Raw genomic sequence first — 27,588 nt, 5'->3', positions numbered from 1 at the left:
AATTTCACATTTAAATCTTTGCTTTGTTTGGAATTTATCTAGGTGAATAGTATGAGCAGTGACTTTAGCTGTATATTATCAGGTGGCTAAATAATTGTCCTAACACAATGAGATTAGTGACTCTCAGTTTTCAAGATGCCTTTTTTTTATTAAATGCCCATACTTTTTTTGGGTCTACTTTTAGACTTTCTATTTCATTAATCTGTCCATCTTCTAAAAAAAAAAGCTGGTACAGTTACTTTAATTACTGAGGCTTTATGATATATCTGAAAGGCCCCTTCTTATTTCTGTGTTTAGAATCATATTTTTGTTTTGTTTAAAGGTTGACATTTAGGGAGTTCCCGTCATGGCTCAGTATGAACCCGACTAGAAACCATGAGGTTGTGGGTTTGATCCCCAGCCTCACTCAGTGGGTTGGGGATCCGGCATTGCCATGAGCTGTGGTGTAGGTCACAGACACGGCTCGGATCCCGCATTGCTGTGGCTCTAGCGTAGGCCAGCAGCAACAGCACAAATTGGACCCCTAGCCTGGGAACTTACATATGCCGTGGGTGCGGCCCTAGAAAAGACAAAAAGACCAAAAAAAAAAAAAAAAGAAAGAAAGATTGACAATTGACATTTAAAATTAGCTTGTCTGGGAGTTCCCGTCGTGGCGCAGTGGTTAACGAATCCCACTAGGAACCATGAGGTTGCGGGTTCGGTCCCTGCCCTTGCTCAGTGGGTTAATGATCCGGCGTTGCCGTGAGCTGTGGTGTAGGTTGCAGATGCGGCTCGGATCCCGCGTTGCTGTGGCTCTGGCGTAGGCCGGTGGCTACAGCTCCGATTCAACCCCTAGCCTGGGAACCTCCATGTGCCGAGGGTGCGGCCCAAGAAATAGCAACAACAAGAACAACAACAAAAAAAAGACAAAAGACAAAAAATAAATAAATAAATAAAATTAAAAAATAAAATAAAATAAAATTAGCTTGTCTGGTTTCTTCCCCTCCCTGACTAAATCATCCTGGCATTAAATTTATAGGTTATTTTAGGGACACACGACATCTTTTGAATGAATCTCCCATCCCAGACCCAGATGTCTTTCCATTTATTCAGTATTTCTTTTGTGTCCTCTAGTAGTGTTCTAATGCTTTCTTTATATATTCTTGGACACTAAAATTATTACTAGGTATTTTATATCTTTTGTTTCTATTGTAAATGGGTTCTTTATGATCTTCTAATACACACACTGTTAAATTTTTATGTGTGTGTATGTATGCATAATATATATTTTACATATGTATGTAAAGGATAAATTATATTGTATGATTATATGTATAATATATATGCATATGAAAAATACTGGTTTAAGTTTGTGCCCTTTTTTTGCCTCTATTGGATTTTTATTACTTAAAAAAAGACTGGAAAAACAAGCTGGCTAGATTGCAGTGACAATATCCTTATTGTAGAATGGATGAAAAATATAGAAAGCTATGAAATATTCCCCTGAAATTTTTCATAATCCATTCATTACTCAGAGCTAAACAGTTATTTATGTTTATATCCTTTAGTCTTTTTGTTAAGACAATTATCTAATATTAAATATCTACTTGAACTATATGTATATATCATATATAATATGTACGCAGTTATGTATAAATCTTCTATGTTTGCATTTTATTAGGCAGTAAACAGGCGAGCCAACTTGATTGGCATTTCTTCCATTTGCCAGAATTGATCAGTGTATTCAAATACATTAATTTCAGTTAACTCGTCAGTTATTTTTGACCCAAATCCACTACTTAGTCTGATTATCAAGGAGAAGAAATATTTGCAGGTAATATCTAGATTGTTTTTATATTTATCAAAACACTTGTATATCAACTGAAAGCTTGCATTTGAGAATATGTTGCTTTATTTGGCTTGCTTTTTAGAAATGTATAACTTATGCTATTAATCTTTTCCCCCAAAGCATTAGAATTTGTTCTTTATGTGGAACGGTTTTGATTGAGATAAGTGATCCACAGTTAACGCTTGAACTTTGCTTCTTTGAAAACAGAAAAGATCAAGGTTTTAGATAATAGGAAAGTTACAGTTGAGGAATTTAGTAAAATTCTAATAGAATAACAACTACAAACTTAGAGTAACCTTTATACTGAATATTTTTGAGCCATTATGGCTAATTAAATAGTTTTTTTTTTGATTAGGGCATTTAAAATATTCCTAAAACATCATTGAATAAAAATATGCCAACTTAATGATCTATTAACATTTTTCACAAGTTGACTTTGAAGGTATATTAATGAGATAAACCAAGTGTTTAGAGTATAGCATAGTACTTTGTATATAAGAAAGGGCATATTAAGTCTAAAACTCTGAAGGGCCTTAAATGTTACCCTACTTGCGTATATACTTGCAAAAACACCAAACCTCTGAATCAGAAATCAGACACAGCAGTACCAGCAGTCAGGGTAATCTGGTGGCACTAGACTCCCAAACGTAGTTCTCCACAGAGCTGCAAGGTGAAAGCCATATGCTGATGTGTGTACTTACAGTGAGATTTGGAGAACTTAAGATTATGAATCTCTAAGTTTATATAGGAGCTGATACATCTACTTTTTATTTCTGGAGATAGAGTGCTTTTTTTTTTCCTCTGGAATTTGAACAAATCACTTGGGGCAGGAGAAGATCTTTACTCTTAAATAAGCATTTACCTCGAGGGAAGATAAGAAAAGTTTTTATTACCTTCGAATGGGAGCAGGTGACTCCAGAGAAAAGGAGACATGATTAGAATGTGAAGAGGAGACATTCTCTACCTTCTTGTAGAGCTGATTTTTTTCATCTGCAGACCTGGGCTATATAGGAACACTGAGAAATCCAGGAAGGACTGTCTTCTGACAGAGGCATATGTAAATATGTATTTATGGCATGTATGTACTTGGTATAAATATTTCAGAGTTTCCCAAGAAACTGATGATTGGTTTATGGGAATTGGGTGGGGAAGTTAGGATGGGGCAGGAGTTGGAGGCAGGACTCTTCACTCTTCCACTTGTCGTGGTTTGAATCATACAAAAGGCTTACCAATTTGCAAAATAAAACATAAAAGTAAGAATTTCAACTTACAGTCAAAAAATTCGTAGCTCTGCTTTCTAAAGTATACATAGTCAAAACAGATGGACTTGTGTGGTTTGATAACTGTGAGGAAAATGTTATGTCCCAGCTTCTAGACAGTATTCGGAAGGGCACTATTTAGAAAAAGAAAGCACGGTAACAATCTTCATTTGTTGATCTGAGAATATCTTGTGAGTAACCCATCCGAGGCAAGTCAGTTAGAGGCGTAGACGGTTGAGGCACTGTGGCCTCAAGTGTGCTTTGGAATGATCTATGAAGAAGTTGGGTTTATGGAGGATTTGAGTCCTCATTCCTTAGTGTCCATCCCATGATCCTAGAAATTGATCTTTTTCTAATTGCTAGTTTTTCTCACCTCTAAATGTTAAAACTGCAGCCTCATGAGATTTTTGTGAAGACTGAGTAAGGAAATGCATGTGAAAATATGTTTTAGGTCTTAACTCTATACACTACAAGTGTTGCTTTTTTTCCGTTTAAATACAGGAATCTCATTTTGCAGTTAGGAAAAAAGGCAATCCTAATGCAGATACCTACCTGTGGTTCAGGTTCACACATGGTGCTAACAGAACTGAGTTCATGCTAGTCCATGCTGTGACAGTTGCTGGGAATATTTGCCATGAGGCGGCAGTTGCACAGAAAGGCTATTTTTTTTCGTAGTCATTGTTGACTCCTGGAAATCAAAAGATATGAAAAGGAAAGGTGATGTGGTACTGTAAAGAGACAATGAAATCTCATTAACCCTTTGTAAAGATGGGCTTTGATATTCCTATGACAATATTTTGTCAAATGGAAGGTTTCTTTCCATTTGACTTAATATTCTACTCATGATAACATGAGCTGCAAATATTATGGGAATTATTTTCAGCTGTCATAATTCCTGGTAATATTTCATTTTTAACACACTATTGCAGAGCCTGGGTATTGAGTCTTTAGGTGATGTTAGTGTAGAACTCCCGGGGAAAGCCCCTCTGGGAGGCTTTCTCTAAAACTGAACGCTGAACGCTGAACGGTGTGCCCATGCTGGTCCCTTCCTAGTAGGTTTTGAGCTGTTGCTTATTCCTTTATCTCTATCAGATCTGTTCCTTTGCAGTATTATCAGGTGGGTTCCTGTTTGATAGTGACATTGGGAAGTTGTAATAAAAAAATAAATTATCTTGGATTTGAGTTCCTCACAGCTCTATGTGTTAATTAGTAGTAAAGATTATAGCCCCAAACTGTGCCCTTTTATTCAGTCCTTCTACCAGTGCATAGCACTGTGTGTCACATACATTAGGTGTTCAAAAAGTATTGAATGAATTGGGAAGTTTAATTTGGTTGTTAAAAATTGGAGGAGCAGGGAGTTCCCGTTGTGGTGCAGTGGTTAACGAATCAGACTAAGAACCATGAGGTTTTGGGTTCTATCCCTGGCCTTACGCAGTGGGTTAAAGATCCGGTGTTGCCGTGACCTGTGGTGTGGGTTGAAGACGCGGCTTGGATCCCGTGTTGCTGTGGCTCTGGCATAGGCTAGTGGCTACAGCTCGGATTAGATCCCTAGCCTGGGGACCTCCATATGCCATGCGAGTGGCTCAAGAGAAGGGAAAAAGACAAAAAAAAAAATTGGAGGGCAGAAATCTTATAAGCCCATAAGATTGTATCTGGTGATAAGAATTTTATAAATGGTAAGCTACTAGGAGGATATACAACAAGAAGACTAAGGCCGATGTTTTCTAACTTTGTTATTACTTGTACTTTCAATTCACAATTCAGAGATGGCTTCTATTTTTTTTCAAATTCTATATTAATTTGGAAAATGTTTAGTGAAGTATTTGGGATATTTCATTTTATGCATGGATCTGCCTAACATAATATGTAATTATCCCTTGGTATCTGAAATCTGTTGGTTTCAGCACCACCTCCCCCCGACTTCCTCAGCACCCACCTCCCCTGAGGATACCTGAATCTGCAGATGCCCAAGTCCCTTATATGAAATGTTGTAGTATTAGCATATAACCTATGCTCGTCCTCCTATATACTTTAAATCATCTCTAGATTACTTATAATACCTAATACAATGTAAATACTATGTAAATACAGTGTAGGTGCTGTGTAAATAGTTGTCAGCATATGGCAAATTCAAGTTTTGATTTTTTAGAACTTTCTGGAATTATTGTTTCCAAATACTTTCCATCCACAGTTGGCTGAATCTGCGAATGCAGAACCCTTGGTTACTGAGGATCAGCTGTAATTAATTTAGATAAAAGTAATTTGTCTCTGTTGTTCTCTCCCCTCCCCCCCCGTTTTTTATCCTAGGGTTTTGGTAAGGCAAAAGATGAGGTAAAATTTCCTTTTTATTGGTTTTTTTAGAATTTGAATAACGATAGACATGTAATATAAAATGGTCTTTTTTTTTCCCTGAAAAAATGCTGAGCAATCTGCTGCTCTAAAAACAGGGTCAGGTAGACTCTTCAGGTCCCCCCCCCCCCCCCCCCCCCCCCCCCCGCATCTTTTTTTTTCCTGACACCCATTCAGTTCTTAGCCATTTATCTTATCTACCCTAATGTGGTAGGAGGGTCTCAGGAAAAGTATGCCAAGGAAAAGAAAGGCCTGTTTGGGAAAGGAAGAGCTCCTTGGTCAGAGCAGCATCAGGCTGTTTTACTTCATCTCCAAAGCAGCAAAATCTCAAGACAGACTTTTCCTTTAACCTGTTTTTCCTCTTTGGAACTGGAGTGTTGAATGGATCCTAGAGAGCTTAGATGTCCCCCTCTTTTGGAAATTAACATTAAAAAATATATTAAAGCTAGGAAGCCATTGGGAACAATCACAGAGATCATTAGATTATAAATGTCATTACTTTTGGTTATTATTACCTCATGGATAATGACTTCTTAATGAGCTTTGGGGCTTTAGGCAAGGTAACCTCTTTAAGCCCCATGACCTTATCTGTAAAGTGAAGTTCAGGATAGTGCTCATCTCAGGTGGTTGCTATGCAAATAAAACAAGATTGAGTGCATTGCTGAGTGTTCCTAGTTACACCCCCGGATCTGGGTCTGACTAGCTTAAGCAGAAAAGGATTTAGATATAGGTAATAGGCAATCTCAGGCTCACTGGCAGGGTTGGAGAACTGGACACAGGTTTATATGGCTCTGAATTACATTCATAATCATGACACAGAGCTAGTCTTGTGGGGAGGGTACGGCCGCATTACTGCTGAGCAGGGGACGTCACAGCTTGCATTGCCTGCACTGGAGCTGTCATTAGCAGTGTGGTCATTCCTGCATTAGAAGCTGACTATTGCTGCTACTGCTTCTGGAAATAATTCTGCACTGTCCCTGATAATTTACATCACTAGCTCCCAGTCTAGGATGTCAGACAAGTGAACTGGGTCATATAGCCATGCCTAGCAGCAGGGAGCCTGGAAGAGCAAATTTATGGTGTTATTAGCTTGTGTGAGGAGACTTGGGCTCTGCCTACCATGAAGACTTAGAAAACTGGGAATTTCCAAAGCAAAAGAAAGGAGTTCAAAGCCAGGCAGTCCCCAAACTGATAAATTGCCACTACTGATAAAGTACTTAGTATTGTACCTGACAAGTGTGAAGTGTCCCCCCAAACACCAGCTTTTATGAATTTATAATTGCCAGTCTTTTTTGAGAAAAAGGTTAGAGAGATCTCTATCCTTGGCTTTGATTTTTGAAGCAAATGGTTTAGAGATGCTAGAGCAATCAAGGTAAATGGGTGGGTCTACTTCCCAAGCTAGGAATTTGCATGGCAGCCCAATTAAGTTCACTAGATGGTGCCTCCCAGTGGTTTTGAAGTAAATTTAAGGGTAATTCTGGGAGTTCTCTGTGGTTGGCTTGGTGGTTAAGGATTCGATGTTTTGGCAGTGACAGTAGCCCAAATTGCCACTCAGACTCTCTTGCCATTCATTAGTTGCCTTCCTTTTTACCTGGTTTACCATTTATGAGTGGTCAGTAATAACATAGTTGAGAAAGTTATGAGCAAAGTTATCTGGATTTGAATTTTAGCTGTGCCAGTGACTACTGGTATAACCTGGAGTGGGTTACTTAATCCCTCAGACTCTTTCCTCTGTGTGGGTATGTGTGTAATAATTTCCCAAGAATATTGTTGAGGGTTTAAATGAAAACATGTAGAAATATCTAGCAAACAGCGAATACTGTTGCTCAGTAAATATTTCGTGTGTAAATAAGAGCCCTAGATATTACAGGAGTTCAAGTTTTATATTTCTTTTAAAAAGTTGAAGGAATTTTTTTTTTTTTTTTGGCTGTGCTTGCAGCATGTGGAAATTCCCAGGCCAGGGATCAAACCCATGCCACTGCAGTGACAATGCCCAATCCTTAACTGCTAGGCCATCAGGGAACTCCAAAAAGTTGACGAAATCTATAATTTTTAGATTTTTAAATATTTAAGGTGAATATTTAAGCCAGTGTCATTTAGGGCAGCCATCTCAGGGTGTCCCAGAGTTTCAATATTTTTATGTTAATTCAAAGATGTTTGTCTTTCACTTTCACTTTCTGCGATTTCTAGAGCCTACATGATGTGTTGTGTGTGTGGTGCCACAGCGGAGTGAATGAAGAGGCAGATGGGAGAATCCACTTGTCTTCTATTTAGTGCAATGTTAAAGAAACTTGCAAAAAAAAAAAAAAAAACAAAACAGTGCCACTATTTTCATTAGAGTTTTCTTTTTTTTGAAAATTTATTTTTAAATTAAAAAAGTTATATTAATATACAATAGTTTTTTAAAAAAATTAATAATTTTTTTTTGGCTGCACCTGTGGAATGTGAAAGTTCCCAAGCCAGGGATTGACTCCAAGTCTCAGCTGCAACCTGTGCCACAGCTATGGCAACGCTGGCTTCTTAACCCACTGCGTCAGGCTGGGGATCAAACCTGCAGCTCAGCAGCAACCTGAGCAGCCTCAAGGACACCCTGCTATGCTACTGCAGATACTCCTTTTTTTTTCTTTTGGTAAATATTTTAAATTGCCATTTTAATTTCTACTTTGGCAACTGTTGACAGATGTAACCTACATAAACAAAAGCTCTTTGAGGAGTTCAGTAATTTTTAAGGGTATAAAGAGACCATGAGACCAAAAAGTTTGAGAATTCCTGTATTAGTGGAAACACTGGATCCTTAACCCACTGAATGAGGCCAGGGATCAAACCCACATCCTCATGAATACTAGCTGTGTTCTGCTGAGCCATGATGGGAACTCCAGATTAAATTTCTTTTTGATTAGTTTAACTTAAAATATATATTAAATAAGTAAGTGTACGTCAGGTTTTTCTACCAATTACATCTCTATTTATTTCAGTGCTCTTCTTTTTAATGAAGTAAAATATATTACCACTCTGGGAGACCTTCAGAACATAGAAAATGCTCGGAAAGGAAAAACAAACATTGTGTTCTCATATGTCAGAGCCATTGGAACACCAGGTATTTCCTCACTTTTATTTCAGTCTTCACTGTACACTACTAACATACTGTATTTTGACCACAATGTTAATACTTTAAGATAAATTTAAAGCATCTTTTGCTATTGTGTTTTCTTTCTTCAAACATGCAGCATAATTTCGTGGTCAAATAAGAACTCTGAGGCCAAACTACCTAGGTTAGACTCCCAATCCCACCAACTACTTACAGTATGACCTTGGACAACTTATTTAGTATTTAATCTCTTTCCTGGTCACTAAGATAGTGAAGATAATTGTGCCTACCTCATAGTGGTGTTGTGAGGACCAAGTGAATTTGAATAATTAAAATGGTTCCTGGCATATAGAAGGTGCTCTGTGTCAGCTGTTACAATTTTTTATTTCCTTATAGTCTTCATGGTACCTAATATAGTAGTTGATAGTATTTGATAAATATTGTTGACTGACTTGGCTTTCTGTTTTATCTTGATATTTGCTGTTTATGATATGTTTTTCTTGATTTTTTTTAAAAAAATCTAATTTGACAGCATCATCTTGAGCATTAATATGTAATTTTGTCATAAAGATGTTTCATGAACAAATTATGGTTATGCTTCCAGGACTTTTTATTTGTTAATGGTTATAACTTGAACATGTTAGCATAAATGTTTAAATATTCAAATGTTTAAAACATTTTAAAAATTGTATATTCGTTATAAAATAAAGTCATTTATTGGGAATTCCAGTTTTTATAAACGTAAAGCTTGATAGCTACATAGCATGCCACTGAACTTAATGCATTTGCAGAATAACATTCCACAATCAGCCTGTTTTTGTGTACTTTTCAGGGCCATTCAGGTTGTTGTATTTTGTCCATAGTTTGTAATTGTCAAGAGGCACGAGCTATATGGGGGCTTCCACTGTCAGCCAGAACTCCCTGTTTTATATTTGAAGATTAACCTAACTTCTGGGTTTGGAATAGACTGGAAAGAGCAATAGTAGAATAAGGGATAAAATCAGGGAGTTATGGTAATGGTGCAGGCAGTAGATGATGGTGGGTGGCTTGGGCCAGTGTGTTGGTAATGGCGATGGCAATAAATTTGAATTTTAGCAATAGTTTGAATGTAAGACTAACTGACATGTTGGATATAGAGTGAGAGAGAAATAGCAGAGACAAGGGTGGCTCTGGGGTTTTGGCCTGAGCTACTTGAAAAGTGAAATTGCTGATAAGTAAGGTGGGGAAGACTGGAAATAGACAGTTTGGAGTGGAAACTTTGACATCCTACTTGTTAAATACCTGTTAGACATCCAAGTAGAGATGTCAGTGTGGTAGTTGGGTATTTCTGGTCTGCATTTGATGGTGGCGATATAGATTAGGGATATAAATTTGTGACATAAAGTTGTGAGACCAGAGGAGATCATGAAGGAAGTGAGATTAGATGAGAAAAAGAAGACTGAACTCATTAGCTACTTGATCATTCATGGGTGAGTAGAGGAGGCAGAAGGAGTGGCCTGTAAGCAACGTGAAGTTAGGGTTTTAATGAAGAGATAGGAGCAATTGTGTCAAATGATGCTGAAAGGTTAATTAATCCTAATTAAGTGCTATCAGTTGGCCATTAATGTTTAAGTAGTATGGAAGTTATCCATGGCCTTGATGAGCATTTTCTGGAGAATGGTGGGGGTATATCCCCTGACAGGGGTATGGGTGAATAGGTAGAGAGCAACTGGAGGCTGTGGCTCTAGAGACTTATTTGAGAAGTTTTGCTGTTAAGGGAAGGAGAAAATGGAGTGGTGGCTGGAAGAGTATGTGAGGTCAGGTGAAGAATTTTTTGCTTTTTAGGGCTGCACCTGCAGCATATGGAAGTTCCCAGGCTAAGGGTCAAATTGGAGCTGCAGCTGCTGGCCTACACCACAGCCACAGCAACACCAGATCCTTAACCCACTGAGCGAGGCCAGGGATCGAACCTGCAACCTCATGGTTCCTAGTCAGATTTTTTAACCACTGAGCCATGATGGGAACTCCCAGGTAAAGAATTTTTTAAGAGGCACATTTGTTTGTTGATGAGAAAGATCCAGTAGAAAAAGGAAAATGCATCATGACGGAAAAAGAAGGGAGGATTACTGGAGCAACATCTTTGCATAGACAAGAGAAGATGGAATCTAGTGAACAAGGGGAGGGAGGGGAGGTTCTTTGCTGGGGGCACTGATAATTCAACTCTGGTGTTGGGAGGAAAGCCAGAGACTGTGGCTATCAGTTTAGTTAGGTGGGTAGATAGATATGTGCTGGGAACTTTTGCTTTTTTAATTGGTTCTATTTTCTCAATGAGTTAGAAATGAAATCGTCAGATAGTTTGAGGAGAGAAGAGATGAAATAGTTGTTTTAGAAGACCTGGAAATAAAGAATGGTTGCTAGGCAGCAGTAATAGTTGATGTCAGTAATTTAAAGTGACACCATTAGCATGGTGATGCCAGTGAGTTTTTTTTTTTTTTTTCAGCCATATTCACTATTATAGGTTTAAGGACAGAATAGGCAGATTATTTAATTTAACCTAGATTGTGTTTTAACCAGACAGGTGGGGGAGTGATGATAAAGATTAACCATGGAATTTAAGATGAGGTATAAGGAGGGAAGAGAGGACCCGAGGTGAGTGTAGGGCAGTGAAAATGGTACGACTGTAGGTCCTGGAGGGTTAAGGTCATGTGCTATACAGAGTGGCCTGGGGATGGAAGGCTGTGTGTGTGTGTCTGTGTCTGTCTGTCTGTCTGTCTGTGTCTGTGTGTTGAGGAGGGTTGCTAGACATTGAGACTTGGGAGGGATTTGCAGCGATTGGTGATAACAAGGCCTGGAGTGAGACCATGGTAGTGAGTGGTTCAGGTGGGGCTGAAGAGAGATCACTGGAGCCTCTCAAGAAGACCTGGAACTAAAAGGCTAGGATTTGTAGGGATCATCTGTGGGGATGGTAAAATCACCAAGGATTGTGGCAGAAGTATCAGAGTGTGACAGTGTGACAGAAGCTAAATTTGTAATGGAAGGAGGGGGATTAACCTGGCTGGGTGGTAGATGTCTCCAAGGCTGAGTGGTGAGTTGAATAATTTGATGACATGGGATTCTAGTGGTAGCATATTAGGTCTTGGAGGGGAAAATTATGACCTGGAAATGGCAGAGAGAAGAAAGGGAAAAACAAATATGAAAAGGAAGGACTCTTCAAAGAGTACTTTGAGAAACTTTCCCAGAACTGAAAGATTTGAGCTTCCAAAGTGAAAAGACCTGCAGAATCCCAGCAGAATGGATGAATTACAGCCACACCAGAGCATCTCATTTTGGAATTTCAGAACATTGGGAACAAAGGCTGTTCTAAACTCTTCCAGAAGGGAAAAAATACTGCAGTGGAAGGATTAGGAATTGGAATGGCATTGAACTTCTCAATTGCAGCCCTGGAAACTGAAGAAAATGCTTTCAGAATTTTCTGGGAAAATGACTTGAACCTAGAATTCTGTATGCAGACAACTACAGTTAGGGAAGTAGAAATAAAGACACTTAGAGAAGTATACAGTTGCAAAAAATGTGAATTCCATGTGTCCTCTCCTAGGAAGGTGCTTGAAAATGGGAATAAGAGAACAAATGAGTCAAACAGATGTGGGTAACAGGCCAAAGTACTCAACACAAGAGCGAGAATAAGAGAATGCCCAGAATAATGATGAAATGGGTTCCCAGGATGAAAGCTGTGCAGGAGGGCAAGTAGCAGAGTCCATGCTGGAGCAAATCAGAGGCTCTGCTGAAATGTCTGCTATAAGAGGGAATTGATAGTGTGCCTGGTGTATTTGAAGTATTGAGAGGGTTAGACAGTTGTGGAAGAATTTAGGAATAAATTAGCAGCAAAGCTAAGCAAAAATTTTAAAACAGTGAAAAAAACTTTCAAAAGGAAATAGTGAGTCCTAACAATGTAAATACTGACTATTGATCTAATAAAATTTAGGACTGTATTGGGAACGTCAAGGGGATAAAGTCATGTACATTTCTGGAGCAGGGTTTCAGAAAGGGGAGCTAGTTTATCATCTTCCAGAGTGGGAAGTCAGTAGATAGTACTAACACTAAAAAAAAAAAAAAAATCAGGAAATAAGAGTAGGAGGATGTCATTTAGAAACTTGGAGGTAAATACAGATGAGTTGAAAGGAGTTGTCCCTTGGGAATTGAAAATGAGGTCAGGGGTAGGTGAACTGTTGACTTTCTTCAAACACCTTGTAGAACTGTCTCTTTAAACTGTGTATAAGAATACATTTGAATAAAAAATACAAGCCCAAATAGTATACAGACATATTTACAAATGTAATGTATGAAAGTTGTGTGGTGAATTCATATTTTCTTCCCTATGACTTCACAGATTTGTCATATATTCCCAAATATAACTCATTTTCAACTCCGTCTTCGCTCTCCTCTTTCTTGGAATAGAATGGACTTTTCCTAACTTCTTAAACTGCCTGCATTTTCCCAACTGGGCTCCCTGCAAAAGATTTTTCTTTCAACACAATAGAGTCTATAAGGATGTAGGTCAGTATTCAGAATAGAGTCATACAAACTAACTCCTCTCCCCCAACTCCCTTCTCTTCTTCAGAGCACAGAGCAGTCATGGAAGCTGCTTTTGTGTATGGGACCACGTACCAATTTGTCTTAACCACAGAAATTTCCCTTTTGGAAAGTATTGGGTATGTATAAGAAGTGTAAGGTAACAATTTTAAGTTCACTTGTTTCACATTACTTATTCATTATTTCCCTCATACTCTCACAGCAGGGGCTTATCTGAGAGGAATCAGAAGCAGCTGTGAATATATAAATGAAACCCGAAATCCTCTTCATTACTATCATCTGCTGTACAAAAAGGAACTTAAATATACAGAAGTGATGTTAAAGGAAGGTGAAGGAAGACAATCTGGATAAGCCACAAGATGTGATCCCTTGAGTGGCCAGGTGTATTTTAGGAATAGATCTGCCATAGTGATTGGATAGGTGATAAAATAATAACTTTCATAACTAAGCCCAAGAGATTCTTTCTGAGAGTTCTCTAAGTTATGATACCAGAAAAATCCTCAATATATTTGAGAACAGTTTTTGTTTTTTTTGCTTTTTTTTCTTTTTAGGGCCGCACCCACAGCATATGGAGGTTCCCAGGCTAGGGGTAGAATCGGAGCTGTAGCTGCCGGCCTACACCACAGCCACAGCAACGCGGGATCTGAGCCGCGTCTAAGACCTACACCACAGCACACGGCAATACCAGATCCTTAACCTGCTGAGTGGGGCCAGGGATCAAACCCACAACCTCATGGTTCCTAGTTGGATTTGTTTCTGCTGCGCCACGACAGGAACTCCTGAGAACAGTTTTGAACATGTTTAATTTTCTTGTCTAGTTTCTAGCTTGTAATTTTAGGCAGAGGCTTTCTTTTGACTGGTTGGGCAACTGAGGGTTAAAGTTTTTCTTCCCCTTAGTACAGAGGGACACAAGGAATGATACGTGATCCAGTCTCAGCTGGTTCCTCTTGCTGTCAACACTTTCCTTTCAGCAATATGTGACTATTTATACGGTTCCCCTCAAAAAGTTCTGTACTTTGTTTGGGTCTTGGCTGTATAGGTCCTCTTGTTTGAAATATCCATTTGTCTTCTCTTTTTGAAGAAGTCATTCTCTTTTACTGCTTTTAATCTCTGAGATGATCTCCCTTTCCCTTTCGTTCCTTCTCCCCACCTTGAGGCAGAATGAAATATTTCTTTGTTTCTCAGAGCACTTTGTATATTATAGCACTTACAAACTACATTTTAATTTTTTACTAAATACTTGTCCTTTTTACTAAATGCCTCAGCCCCTCAAGAACTTGAGTTATCTTATTTATCTTAGTCTTTTATATTTAGCACAGGACCTAACATAGGAGGCATTAAATAATCTTTTTTTTTTTTTCTTTTTAGGGCTGTACCCTCAGCATATGGAAGTTCCCAGGCTATAGGTCGAGTCAGAGCTGCAGCTGCCAGCCTACACTCCAGTCATAGCAATACCAGATCTGAGCCACATATGTGACCAATACCACAGCCCATGGCAACGCTGGATCCTTAACCAGCTGAGCGAGGCCAGGGATCAAACACGCATCCTCATGGATAGAAGTCAGGTTCATTACTGCTGAGCCACAAATGAGTGATCATTAATCATTGAATCTGTTAGAAATTAACTTGTAATTACGTTTGAAATCAGTGAATCTTGGAGCTCAGTTTAAGCATGTATCAAGAATTAAAATAACATTGTAAAAATAAGAATTTGGAGTATTTTTGCCAAACTTTACTAATGCCATATGGAGATTTATAAAATGCTATTTTAATTTTGGCAAACCATTCTCACTCACTATAAGTTTATCTTTTAATTCTCATATGGAAGGGAATGCCAAAACTAAAATTATAAGCCATATTTGCTGAGTTTTGTAATATTTCAGATACAAACTCACAAACTCCCACAAAGTGTCACATGGTTTCTATCTTAAGGCATGTTTTGGCTGAAGTTTATTCAAAACAGATTTGGGTTTAAATTAAACCTAGAAAATTTGTGTTACAAAGCTTTATTTTAGCATAGCTGTAGAAAAGCAATTATAATTTTAAAATAATCTCATTGTTCTCAAGGTTACAGTCTTTTATCTAAAAAAAAAGTGTAGACCTGTCTCTAACCTAATTTAGAAGCTACCTTATGAAAGAGTTCAGAAAAAAAAAAAAAAACTTGCTTATACAATTCAAAAATTTCTTATATCCTTTTTTTTTGCTATGTCCATTTTATTTTGTTATACTGTTTTAGGCTTTTACCAAAAGAATGATTCAAAAGCGTGAGACTTAGGGCAAAGAGATTTGTTATGTCTTTCTGCATGATAGAAGGATCACATATTGAACTTCAAGTGGGTCTGTCCCTGATTTTTGATTTGCAGCACTGAAGATATAGAATATGCACATCTCTACTTTTTTCATTGTAAACCAGTCTTGGACTTGACTCAGCAATGTAAGAGAACACTAATGGAACAGTCATTGACTACACTGAACATCCATCAATTTATTAAAACAATGGAAGCACCTCTGCTGGTATGTGTTTTATTTAAATGTATTAAGTGATTCATATACAGTATTTATTGTTTTGATTCCTAGATATGTATTTTACTTAGGTGAGTTCTATCTTTTTTCCTTGAACATATTTATTTCATTTAGGCAGACTGAGGAGTAGTATTTTCTTAAAGGTGGAATAGTAAATAGACTATATGTTCATAATTTATTTTATGAAAGTATAGTTGATTTATAATGTGTTAGTTTCTAGTGTACAGCAGAGTGGTTCAGTTATATGTGTGTGTGTATATATATATATATAATTTTTCATATTCCTTTCTGTTATAGTTTATTATGGGATATAGAATATAGTTCCCTGTGCTATACAGTAGGACTTTGTTATTTATCCATTCTTTATAAAATAGTATACATCTTCTGATCCCAAACTCCCAATCCATCTCTCCCCCTGCCACCCCTTGGCAAGCACAAGTGTGTTCTCTCTGTGTGTTTCTAAAAAGTTTTGTAGATAAGTTCATGTGTGCATGTTTTAGATTCCACATATTAGTGATATATGGTATTTCTCTTTCTGATGTACTTTACTTAGCATGAGAATCTCTAGTTGCTTACATGTCACCGCAAATAGCATTATTTCATTCTTTCTTATGGCTGAGTGGTATTCCATTGTGTACATGTGCCACATCTTCTTTATCCATTCCTCTGTTGATGAACATTTGGGTTTTTTTCAATGTCTTGGCTATTGTGAATAGTGCTACTGTGAACACAGGGGTGCATGTATCTTCTTGAATTATAGTTTTGTCTGGATATATACCTAGGAGTGGAATTACTGGGTCATATGGTAGTTCCATATTTAGTTTTCTGAGGAACTTACATATTGTTTTCCATAGTGGCTGTAGCAACTTACATTCCCAGCAACAGTGTAGGAGGGTTCCCTTTTCTCCACACACTCTCACGCATTTATTATTTATAGATGTTTTAATGATGGCCATACAGGTGTGAGGTGGTACCTCACTGGAGTTTTGATTTGCATTTCTCTAATAATTAGTGATGTTGAGCATCTTTTCATGTGACTGCTGCCCATCTGTATTTCTTCTTTGGAGAAATGTCTATTTAGGTCTTCTGCCCATTCTTTGGGTTTTTTTTGTTGTTGCTATTATTGAGTTGTATGAGCTATATGTATACAAAAATGATATTTTAAGGCCTTGGAGTATTATTTCAAAACCCAAATATAGCGTTGTGTAATTATAATGGTACTTATAATTAGCTGTGGAAATATTCTGTGGTAGAATTTAAAATAAACTGTGACCCTTGTAAGATCACAAAGATGACATCATAGGTTAAGAAAAGACCTCTTTTGTGAATGTTTTGATCCTTGTTTTAAAAGTTCATAAATGTGGGCACCATAGTGTTAGTCTGAAGGAATTTTACAGAGTTAGTAGGTGATCTGCACACTTTTCTCTCCTAAGGTTTGAAGGGTTGTCCTGAACACATGCCATTGAGTATGCTCTCTCACTTAGAAATCAACTGTTAGATGCACACCGGTCATCTCTGCATCCATGCAGTATATAGATAGATGGATGAATGGATAAATGGTCGTATATTGCATGAGCTACTTTATAGTAAGAAGCATTATATTTAATCTTACTTGAGTTTAATAAAATAAAAACTGATGCGGAACTAGAGGAATTATGGAATTTTTGAGAAATTGTTTCTTCATCATAAGAGAGATCTTTCAGAAATATTGTCTAAAGTGTAGAAATGATTGTGAAAAACATGAGGAAATGAAAATTGTTATTTTAAAAAAACTGCATGTTTCTGGAGCTCTTGTTGTGGCTCAGGAGGTTAAGACCCTGACTGGTATCCATGAGAATGCAGATTTGATCCTTGGCCTCAGTCAGTGGATTAAGGATCTGGCATTGCTGTAAGCTGTGGTGTAGGTTGCACAGGTGGCTCGGATTCCGAGTTGCTGTGGTGTAGGCTGGCAGCTGTAGCTCTAATTTGACTCCTAGCTCAGGAACTTCCATATGCCACAGGTAGGCCCTAAAAAGAAGAAGAAGAAAAACCCACAACCCCCCCCCCAAAAAAAAAACCCCTACGTGTTTCTACCTTAGATGATACTGGTTTAGTCCTTGCTGTGAAAGATGAGAAAATTAATTTCACACATTTATTTCCATCTCAGCCCCTCTTACCTTCCTGATTTTAGTTTTGTATAATTTTACATTGTTAAGGCTATGATGTTTATATTGTGTTCTAAAACCAAAATTCTCACTTTTTTTGTTTGTTTTTGTTTCTTTTTTAAAAAATTTATTTACCCAATAGATTATTTTTTTTCTTACTGTACAGCATGGTACTCAGCCATAAAAAATAACAAAATAATGCCATTTGTAGCAACATGGATGCAACTAGAGACTGTCATTCTGGGTGAAGTAAGTCAGAAAGAGAAAGACAAATATCATATGATATCACTTATATCTGGAATCTAATATACAGCACAAACGAACCTTTCCACAGAAAAGAAAATCATGGACTTGCAAAACTCCCACTTTAAAAAAAAGCCTTGCTTCCACATTTAAATAGATTCAGAGCTCATCAGTCTTAGTTTTACTGGCTCCATTCCTGAGTTCTCTATTTTGATTGGTTTTGTTTGGTTGGATTTTGGCTTCAAACAACCTGGAAAAAAAAGCAGCCTATTGGCCTTTTTTCCTTTTCCTTTCACGTTGTGGGGGTGCATTTATCTTATTTCCATTGGGAAGAATACCCTCTGAATTTTTTGATCTTCCATTTCACCACAGAGCCCCAAGGAAGAGATCAGTTCATTATATACTGCTTCATCATTTCTCTCCGTATTCATTTCCTTTTCTTCCTATATTGGGATATTATCAGGAATGCTCAGGGTTTTGTCTACTCTCCAGTACAGATTTTTGGTTGTTTGTTTTTTGGTTGTTTGCTTTTTTAGGGCTGCACCAGAGGCATATGGAAGTTCCCAGGCTAGAGAATAAATCAGAGCTACAGCTGCTGGCCTACACCACAGCCACAGCAACACAGGATCCGAACCGTGTCTGCAACCTATACCACAGCTTATGGCACTGAGCAAGGCCAAGGATGGAACCCGCATCCTCATGGATACTAGTCAGATTTGTTTCTGCTGCACCACAATGGGAATTCCTCACCAGTACTGGAGGCAGGACTAGGACTCATCCTATATGTTACTACAACTTTGCGGCTACAACATTCTGGCTTAAATATTGTACCTCTTGTTTCTGCTCATGAATTTTCTTTTGCTGTGTTTTAAAACTGTTTTGTTTTTGTTTTTTCAGATAGATAATGAGGGAGATTCTCTGATCTCATATCACTCTACTAAACTTACCGAGAATTATGTATTATTAGTTTTGAAAATAAAGCTTTGGAGATTTCATAATGACTTGGTATTCACTTAAGTATGGCTTCACTTGAAACCACAACGTGGCAAAAAGTCAAGGGCACCATTTTTCATTGTTGTTGTTCTTTTTAGGGCCGCACCCACGGCATGCGGGGTCAAATCGGAGCTGCAGCCACCGGCCTACACCACAGCCACAGCCACAGCCACATGGGATCTGAGCTGCGTCTGTGACTTACATCACAGCTCATGTCCATGCAAGATCCTTAACCCACTGAGTGGGGCTGGGGATCGAATCTACATCTTCTCGGATAGTAGTCTGGTTTATTTCCGCTGAGCCACAATGGGAACTCCTCAAGGGCACCCTTTATATTGTATTCTCTGTGAATGGTAGCCCCTGAAACAGACATTTTATAAACAGCAATGTGACTTGCTTCCTGAAATTGTGCAATGTAAGCAACCCTGCTGTAAGCCACTGTTCACTAGAAGGGATTATTAATTTGACATTCAAAGTCCCTTCTGAAGTGGGGTTCCTTTCAACACTCACAAAATGATGCATAGTGTATCATTGCTTTAGCACCTCATTTGTTTGAACTCTTTTTTCCTAACTAACTAGGGAAGGGGATGTAGGATTCAGGCAGAGGTTCCAAAAGCTTGGGTAAACAAAGGGATAGGTAGGAATGGCTGGTAGTGTGGAGCCAAGAAAGAGCTGAAAGGGAAGACTGAAGATCAGTGATGGATTGGAGACCCATGCTGAGGTTCTAAACCTTGGTGTCAGCCTTGAAAGGGTTGAAAGTCAAGAAGCACAGATAGATGGACTTTTATACATCTTTTATACATCAGAACTGAGCAAACAAGGGTACAGTGCAGAAAAGGACAGAGAGCCTGGAAAGATTTCTTGAGATTCTTGGTGGATTGGCTAAGGCTTGCCCTTGTGGAGTGGGAAGGGTTCTGAGCTAGTTTGGCCACTTTAATGTTTTGGTCCTTTAAATAATTTGGCTATATCAGTATTTGAGGTTGTTTCTGTTGTCACAGAATATACTGGAGGGTAAAAAACAAAATGAGACTGAGCACTTTTATAGGAAACACCTCTTAGACCAAGATTTGATGTAAATGGGTTATGCCTTTTGATGGTATAGTTAAACTAGAAGAGGATAATGACATACTGAAAGTTAGTACCTAAATTTAATTACTTACAAGTTCTTACCTACAAGACTTTGTAGTCGTTTACTTTGAATCGGTGTTTCTTACTATATTCTTATTTTCTCATAGCCCCATTGATGGTTATTTTCCCCCTGTCATCACTGTTTCCATTCTTCCTTTGTTGTCAATCTATATACAAGCCTTCGAAGCTCAATAATGGTTGGGTTTTGTATGGTTAGTAAGATGCTTTGTAAACTAGCCAAGGCTCCTGGGTCCAGAATCTAAAATAATTTCATATGTTTACATTATTTATAAACATTAATAAAAATAGAAACAGGAATTCAGACTTGTTGGTAAGCTTTGGCTGCATGATAATTGCAGTTACATGCATTATTTCACTTCCAAGCATATGAAAATAGATGCAGGTTGGGGGTTTGTGTGTGTGTTTGTGTGGGAGTTAAGTAGATAGGGTACTTGAACATTTAATTATTGTAAATATATAACACAACTGCATCTTGTAATCATGACTCAGGAATGTCATTTTAACCCAAAAAACTGGAAATAAATCTTAAACTCAGAAATTTTAAGTAATTTCAATCTTAAATTGATTAAATGAGATTTGGTCAGTCATGGAATTACTGTAGATGCATTCTGAAGGTTCCCAGCAATGAAGACAGATGGGAAAATGGTTCAGTTATTGTCCCATTGGCTAATACCGAGGACGTTTTGGAATGCTGATGATTTTCTCTATGATAGTTTATTCTGATAGAAACTTTTTATCTGAATACTAGGAAGAATCTTCAAGTACAGATACCTGATAAAGTATTTAAAATAGTTAAAATTATTATAGTCATTTTTCTGTAAACTTTATTTTCTTTGTGCATTTGAGATAGCTCTCTGTCTCAGACAGATCCAGGACACTTGAATTAAATTAAGCTTACTCTTTTATTTTTAATTTTTACTTTATTTTTTTGTTTTTTTAGGGCCACACGTGTGGCATATGCAGGTTCCCAGGCTAGGGGTTGAACCAGAGCTGTAGCCCCTGGCCTATGCCACAGTCACAGCATTTGGGATCTGAGCCATGTCTGCAACCTACACCACAACTCATGGCAATGCCAGATCCTTAACCTACGGAGGCCTGTGCTCTCATGGATACTAGTCAGATTCTTCGTTTCCGCTAAGCCGCAGCAGGAACTTCAAGCTTACTCTTTTATATTGGTAACTAGAAAGATGCTATTATGATTTATTCTTTTAGCTTCTATTATTCTTTGAGGGCTCATGTGGCAGTGTACAATAATATATAGCACGGTGTTGGCTCCTGATATTGTTGTCTGAATCTTTTTTTTTAATGTGGCAAAAAATGCATAGCATAAACTTATCCTTTTCACAATTTTAAGTATATAAAACAATATTGTTAACTGTATGCACATTGTTGTTCAACAGATCTTTAGAACTTTTCTGTGTGAGGACATTTTTGATTACTGATTCAATCTCCTTACTAGTTATCTGTTCAGATTTTCTGTTCTTGATTCAGTCTTGGTAGGTGTATGTTTATGGGAATTTATACATTTCTTCTAGTTTATCTAACTTGTTGGTGTATAATGGTTCATGGCCGTATCTTATAATCCTTTTTTTTCTTATAACCTTTTTTGAAAATTTCTAAGTAATTTAATAGAAATACACAAATTTGAGAAAAACTTTGGTAATTTCACTCCTATTATGAATGCTTCTGTCATTTATGTATATTTTATACTAATTATATAAAAATATATCTAAATATTTTTATAGATATATAAAATTATTAGTAATTTTAATGGTACTATTAGCAGTTTTTTGGTACTACTCTATTACTTTTTCTGCCTATCAGAGATATTTGTGATTCTGTCTTTTGTCTGATAAAATGGATTATAACTTTACAATTAAGGAACCACAGGTTTTTAAAAGAATTATATCAGCTTGTAGGGAAAGGGACAGAAACAAGCACAAAATGAAAAGAGATCTTTGGACCCCTATATTCTATGGATAAGAAATGGCTGAGAAATCTACTCAGCTGCAAATACAGGCTCCTCTTTTTCATAAATAAGAAAGGCTGAGTTGGAAGGCAGACCAGGATCCTCAGAGAACAACCCTTAGGCAGTAGCACTGGGCCCTAATCAAGAAACTGGCAACATATGCCTGGGTAGGTTTCAGAATCCTTGTGTGCGGGTGACTATTGTGTGCTTTCACTTTCTCCCCTTTCTTTTTTCTTTTCTTTTTACATTTATAGATGTACAATAATCATCACAACCCAGTTTTATAGCATTTCTATCCCAAACCCCTAGTGCATCCCCTCACCCCCCAACCTGTCTCATTTGGAAACTATAAGTTTTTCAAAGTCTGTGAGTCAGTAACTGTTCTGCAAAGAAGTTCAGTGTGTCCTTTTTTTAGATTCCACATGTAAATGATAGCATTTGATGTTGGTGTCTCATTGTCTTTCTGACTTCACTTAGCAAGATAATTCTAGGTCCATCCATGTTGCTGCAAATGCTGTTATTTCTTTCATTTTAATGGCAGAGTAATACTCCTTTGTGTATATGTACCACATCTTCTTTTCCACTCCTCTGTCGATGGATATTTAGGTAGTTTCCATGTCTTGGCTATTGTGTATAGTGCTGCAGTGACCATTGGAGTACATATGTCTTCTTGAGTCTTGGTTTTCTCTGGATTGATGCCCAGAAGTGGGATTGCTGGATCAAATGGTAATTCTATTTTTAGTTTTCTGACTTTCTCCTCTTTCTAATAGGAGTGTATATAATGGCTAGTCTTAGGCCTGTTCCATCACTGTCTGTTGAGAATGTAACTGGAGACAAATAATTTATTCAGCTTTTCAAATTAAGAGGAACAGTTCCCAAGGAGCTGTATGCAAGAGACCACACTAAAGGTACCTCATCTATACCTGACCTGAACGTAGATGATGCGATCTTAAGAGTTTGCATTGATCTCAAAGTCTGATGGGGTGAGCCTTGGGAATCTTGGAAGAGAAGTGTGATTTCCTTGTGATAGGGGTGGCAGTTGTAGCCAGAGAGCAGACCACTGACTACAACAGTGCACATCTGTCTCACTTGCAGAACAGTCACTCCTTTCTCTGAGCCCCGTTCCCATACCTTATCCCGTCAGACTTTTAATTACATTTTCCAAAGATGGCATTAAGAACTCTCCATTCCCTAAAATCTTATCATGTGCCCTCATCACCACGCCTATCCAGTGGTGCAGTCTTTGTCCTCTCTCCTTGAACATGATTGGCCTCTTGAGATTGCCATGACCGGTAGAATAAGGCCAAAATGATGATATGTGACATCTGAGGCTATGTGTCACAAAATGCCATGGGTTTCTACCTTGCTGTCTTTGATTGCTCCTTCCTGAAACCCAGCTTACTTTGCTGTGAAATTAAGCCTGAGGAGAAGTCATGTGAAGAGGAATTGAAGCTGACAGTTCTGGCTGAGCTCATGAGTTGGCAACAGCTTGCTAGACAATGAATGAGCCATTTTTAAAGTGGAACCTTCACCCTTCAGTTGAAATGCCCCACTAATGCAGTGTGGACCAGAGATGAGCTTGGGGACATATGAACAAAATAAATGATTGCTTTTAAGCCATCAGGTTTTGGAGTGCTTTTCTACATACATGGTGATAGATGCTTGGAGCACACACTCATCTATTTCTGTGGCATTAACAACACTACTTCTCAAATCTGAATTTTCAGGTCAGATGTTTCTTTGGCGTTCCTGTCCCATATATCTGACTACTAATTAGATATATCTGTCCTAAGCTCAATATGTCTGACATTAATGTGTTGTCCGTTACCATCTGCTCTTTCTCTGTTATCTTGGTTAATTTATTATCCATTCATTCATCGTGGAAACCCGGAAAATCATTCTCATTTCCTCCACCTCCTTGCATCTAATTTTATTTTAATGCCATTCTTTTTTTTGCTCTTTCATGATTTTTATTTTTTCCACTATAGTGGTTCCTAGATCTAATTTTATTTATTTATTTATTTATTTATTTATTTATTTAAATGAGAGTTGCAACATTGATTTCAGGTTCTCTCTTGTTTTTTCTTTTTTGTATTTTTTTTCTTTTTTGCCACACAGGCAGTATATGGGAATTCCTGGGCCAGGGATTGAACGTACACCGCACAGCAGCAACCAGAGCCTCAACCCACTAGGCCATCAGAGAACTCCCCCTACATCTAATTTTAGATCTTAAATATCTTTTGAATTCTTTTGAATTCTTCATTCCAAGAGCCAGTGCTTTAGTCCAGGTTTTCTCCATCTCTCACGTACTGTTTTAGTAATAGCAACTGATCTGGTCTGTATTCTGATATTTCAATCCCTTTAAGTCCATAATCCCCATTGCTTGCAGAGTGATATTTTAAAAACACACATATGGAGTTCCCATCGTGGTTCAGTAGAAACGATTCTGACTAGTATCCATGAGGATGCAGGTTCAATCCCTGGCCTCACTCAGTGGGTTAAGGGTCTGGGTATTGCCGTGAACTGTGGTGTAGATTATAGATGCAGCTCGGGTCTGGTGTTGCTGTGGCTGTGGTGTAGGCCAGTAGCTACAGCTCCAATTCTACCCCTAGTGTGGGAACCTCAATATGCTGCGGGTGCGGCCCTAAAAAGACAAATAAATAAATAAATAAACTAAAAAATAAAAACACACATACGATCTATGTTAAAATAATTTTTGCAATTCCTAAATGTTTTCAATTTTATTTACAGAGTAAAGTCCAACTTTATTAGGATGATATACATGGTTTTTAATTCTTTGGCCCTTTGCTAGATTTCCAGCCTCGCTGCCTGTTCCTCCTCTTTCATTTTTTAATACTGAATTATTTAGAGTTCTCCAAATACACAAAGAAGAAACCAGGCTTTTCTACTCCTTCAGGCTGGTCCACCTGTTCATATTTTCACAGAGTCAGTTCTGTTTTATTGTAGGACCGAGGTTCCCACCTCCTGCTGGCTATTGGCTGGTGTAGCTCTTAAGCTCCCACAGGCTGTTCTCAGATGCTGGCCACATGGCCCTCTCAAAAAATGGCAATTTTCTCCTTCAAAGCCAGCAGACAGTCTGGCTTCATTGTGCTGATAGTCTTAGGTAATGTAACCCAGTCAAAGGAATGATTGTACCATGTGTACCATCCAAACTCAAGGATTTAGGATTATACAAGATTTGTGCACCAGAAATCTTGGGGACCATCTTAGAATTCTGCCTATCATAGGTAAATATAGATTTCTCTCTGGAAACTTTAAAGACTAAAAAAAAAATATCCTTAATAATTGGAACTTTTGCAAGGATGCATCTTCCTATGGATCTGCTTTAATCCATTATTGGTTACTCATTGGGCTCTTTCAGTCTGGCGGCTCATGTTCCTTCAGCTGTTGGAAACTCTTGTGTTTATTTCAGTGATTATTTCTTCCATTTTGTTTTCTCCTTTCTCTCTTTCGGGGACTCCTGTTTGAGCGTTGGACCTCTTGAATTAGTCTCAATTTTATTATCTTTTCTGTCTTCCATCTATCTTTTTCTGTACTTTCTGGCAGATTTATTCAGTGTTTCTGTTTGTTTTGTTTGGTTTGGTTGTGGCATGCAGCAGCTTGATGTGGGATCTCAATTTGCAGGCCAGGGTTTGAACTCGGGCTGCGGCAGTGAAAGTACCGAATCCTAGCCACTAGACCACCAGGGAACTCCCTATTCATCTTTATTTTTCATTTCTTTATGGAAGCAGTATCTTCCCATCTCCTTGGGTTATTAGTGGTTGTTTTTTTGAGCCTTTCTTCTTCCTAAATAGTCTGCATTTCCTTCACGGTTACTTGTTTTTCTGTTTATGTTAGAGGCTTTCCCTCAGATGCTCCTTATTTGTGATTTAGAATATGAAGCTGAGAAAGCTGGTTGGAAATTCTGAGATTGTGGATGAGACTGTAGACTTTGAGCTCCAGGAGTTCCGTTGTAGCTCAGTGGTTAATGAATCCGACTAGGAACCATGAGGTTGTGGGTTCGATCCCTGGCCTTGCTCAGTGGGTTAATAAGGATCCAGTGTTGCTGTGAGCTGTGGTGTAGGTCTTATTTTTTATTTTTTGTCTTTTTTTGCCATTTCTTGGGCTGCTCCCGTGGTGTATGGAGGTTCCCAGGCTAGAGGTCATATCGGAGCTGTAGCCAACGGCCTACACCACAGCCACAGCAACGTGGGATCCTTAACCCACTGAGCAAGGCCAGGGAATGAACCCGCAACCTCATGGTTCCTAGTCAGATTCGTTAACCACTGAGCCACGATGGGAACTCCTGGTGTAGGTCTTAGACGCGGCTCGGATCCCGTGTTGCTGTGGCTCTGGCGTAGGCCAGCGGCTACAGCTCCGATTAGACCCCTCGCCTGGAAACCTCCACATGCCGTGGGTGCAGCCCTAGAAAAGGCAAAAAAGGCAAAAAAAAAAGACTAAAATAAAATAAACTTTGAGCTCTGGAGGGTGATTGGATCTGGGCTGCTTTCTAGTGAACCTCAGTGTCAGTATCTTTAGGCTTTTCCTTGTGATGAGCCAAGATCCCCAGAAAAGGATTTTCCAGTTTTCCACTGGCTGCTTGCATTCTGGGAACTGAGTGGGGAGGGGCTGGGAGGAGTCTCAGCATTTGGTTACTTAATCCCCCTGCCTTGGGCCTGATGTTCACACTCTCAGCTGTCCCTGAAGTCCCCCAGATTTCTTATGGTATGAGAGAAGGGCGGGTGCCTAAACTCATGGAGTTGGAAAGGGGAATCTAGGGGTATAATTGCTTTCCAAAGGTTTTACCTGTTCCTCCTTATTTTAGAGCCTTCTTGCTATTTTCATTCCAGGATTTCTCTCCTAGTTCCAGAGATGCCAGGCATAGGCACACAGTTTCTGAGAAATTTTAGGATTCTACAGTTAAAACTTAATTGTTTCTTAGCTCTTCCTCTCTTAAGGTTTTGCTTTGTAGTTTCTCTAAGTCAGTTCTTCAGCTTCCAGAATTTTGCTGCCTTTTCTCTTTTCCTTCCTTTACATGTTTATCTCTTTTGAAAAATCCTGCTGCTGTAGTTGTCCTGGGATTTTTAGAGGGAGAGGAATTAGATGTGTATATTCAAGCTGATGTCAACTCAGATGTTACTCATTTTTCTATAATGTGTCATTATATGTTAAATTCTTTTTTTTCCCCCAGGACTGCACCTGTGGCACATGGACGTTCCCACCAAGCTAGGGGTTGAATTGGAGCCACAGGTGCCAGCCTGCAGTACAACTTGCAGCAATGCCAGATCCTTAACCCACTGAGTGAGGCCAGGGATCAGACCCGCATCCTCATGGACACTCTATCAGGTTCTTAACCCACTAAGCCACAACGGGAACTCCTATATGTTAAATTTTTATATGGAAGAGTCTGTTACTTAGTTTTTTTTTTTGTCTTTTTGCTATTTCTTTGGGCTGCTTCTGCGGCATATGGAGGT

At 38.4% G+C, this 27,588-nt stretch overlaps 1 protein-coding gene across 2 annotated transcripts in view; it reads left to right on the top strand.

The window, feature by feature from the left end:
- The window catches only part of TXNDC16 (thioredoxin domain containing 16), a 102,448-nt gene that overhangs the window by 25,113 nt on the left and 49,747 nt on the right, over positions 1 to 27,588 (top strand). For both annotated transcript variants that reach the window (XM_047767339.1, XM_047767340.1), the window contains exons 7-9: positions 8,412 to 8,533; positions 13,122 to 13,212; positions 15,457 to 15,607. In XM_047767339.1, the coding sequence (XP_047623295.1) occupies positions 8,412 to 8,533; positions 13,122 to 13,212; positions 15,457 to 15,607 (364 nt within the window). The remainder of the gene's footprint in view (positions 1 to 8,411; positions 8,534 to 13,121; positions 13,213 to 15,456; positions 15,608 to 27,588) is intronic.

This window comes from Phacochoerus africanus, chromosome 2 (genome assembly GCF_016906955.1).
Source record: "Phacochoerus africanus isolate WHEZ1 chromosome 2, ROS_Pafr_v1, whole genome shotgun sequence".
In the NCBI taxonomy this organism is placed as follows: domain Eukaryota; kingdom Metazoa; phylum Chordata; class Mammalia; order Artiodactyla; family Suidae; genus Phacochoerus; species Phacochoerus africanus.
The sequence above is the reverse complement of the archived record's forward strand: the minus strand, read 5'-3'. Positions and strand labels throughout refer to the sequence as shown.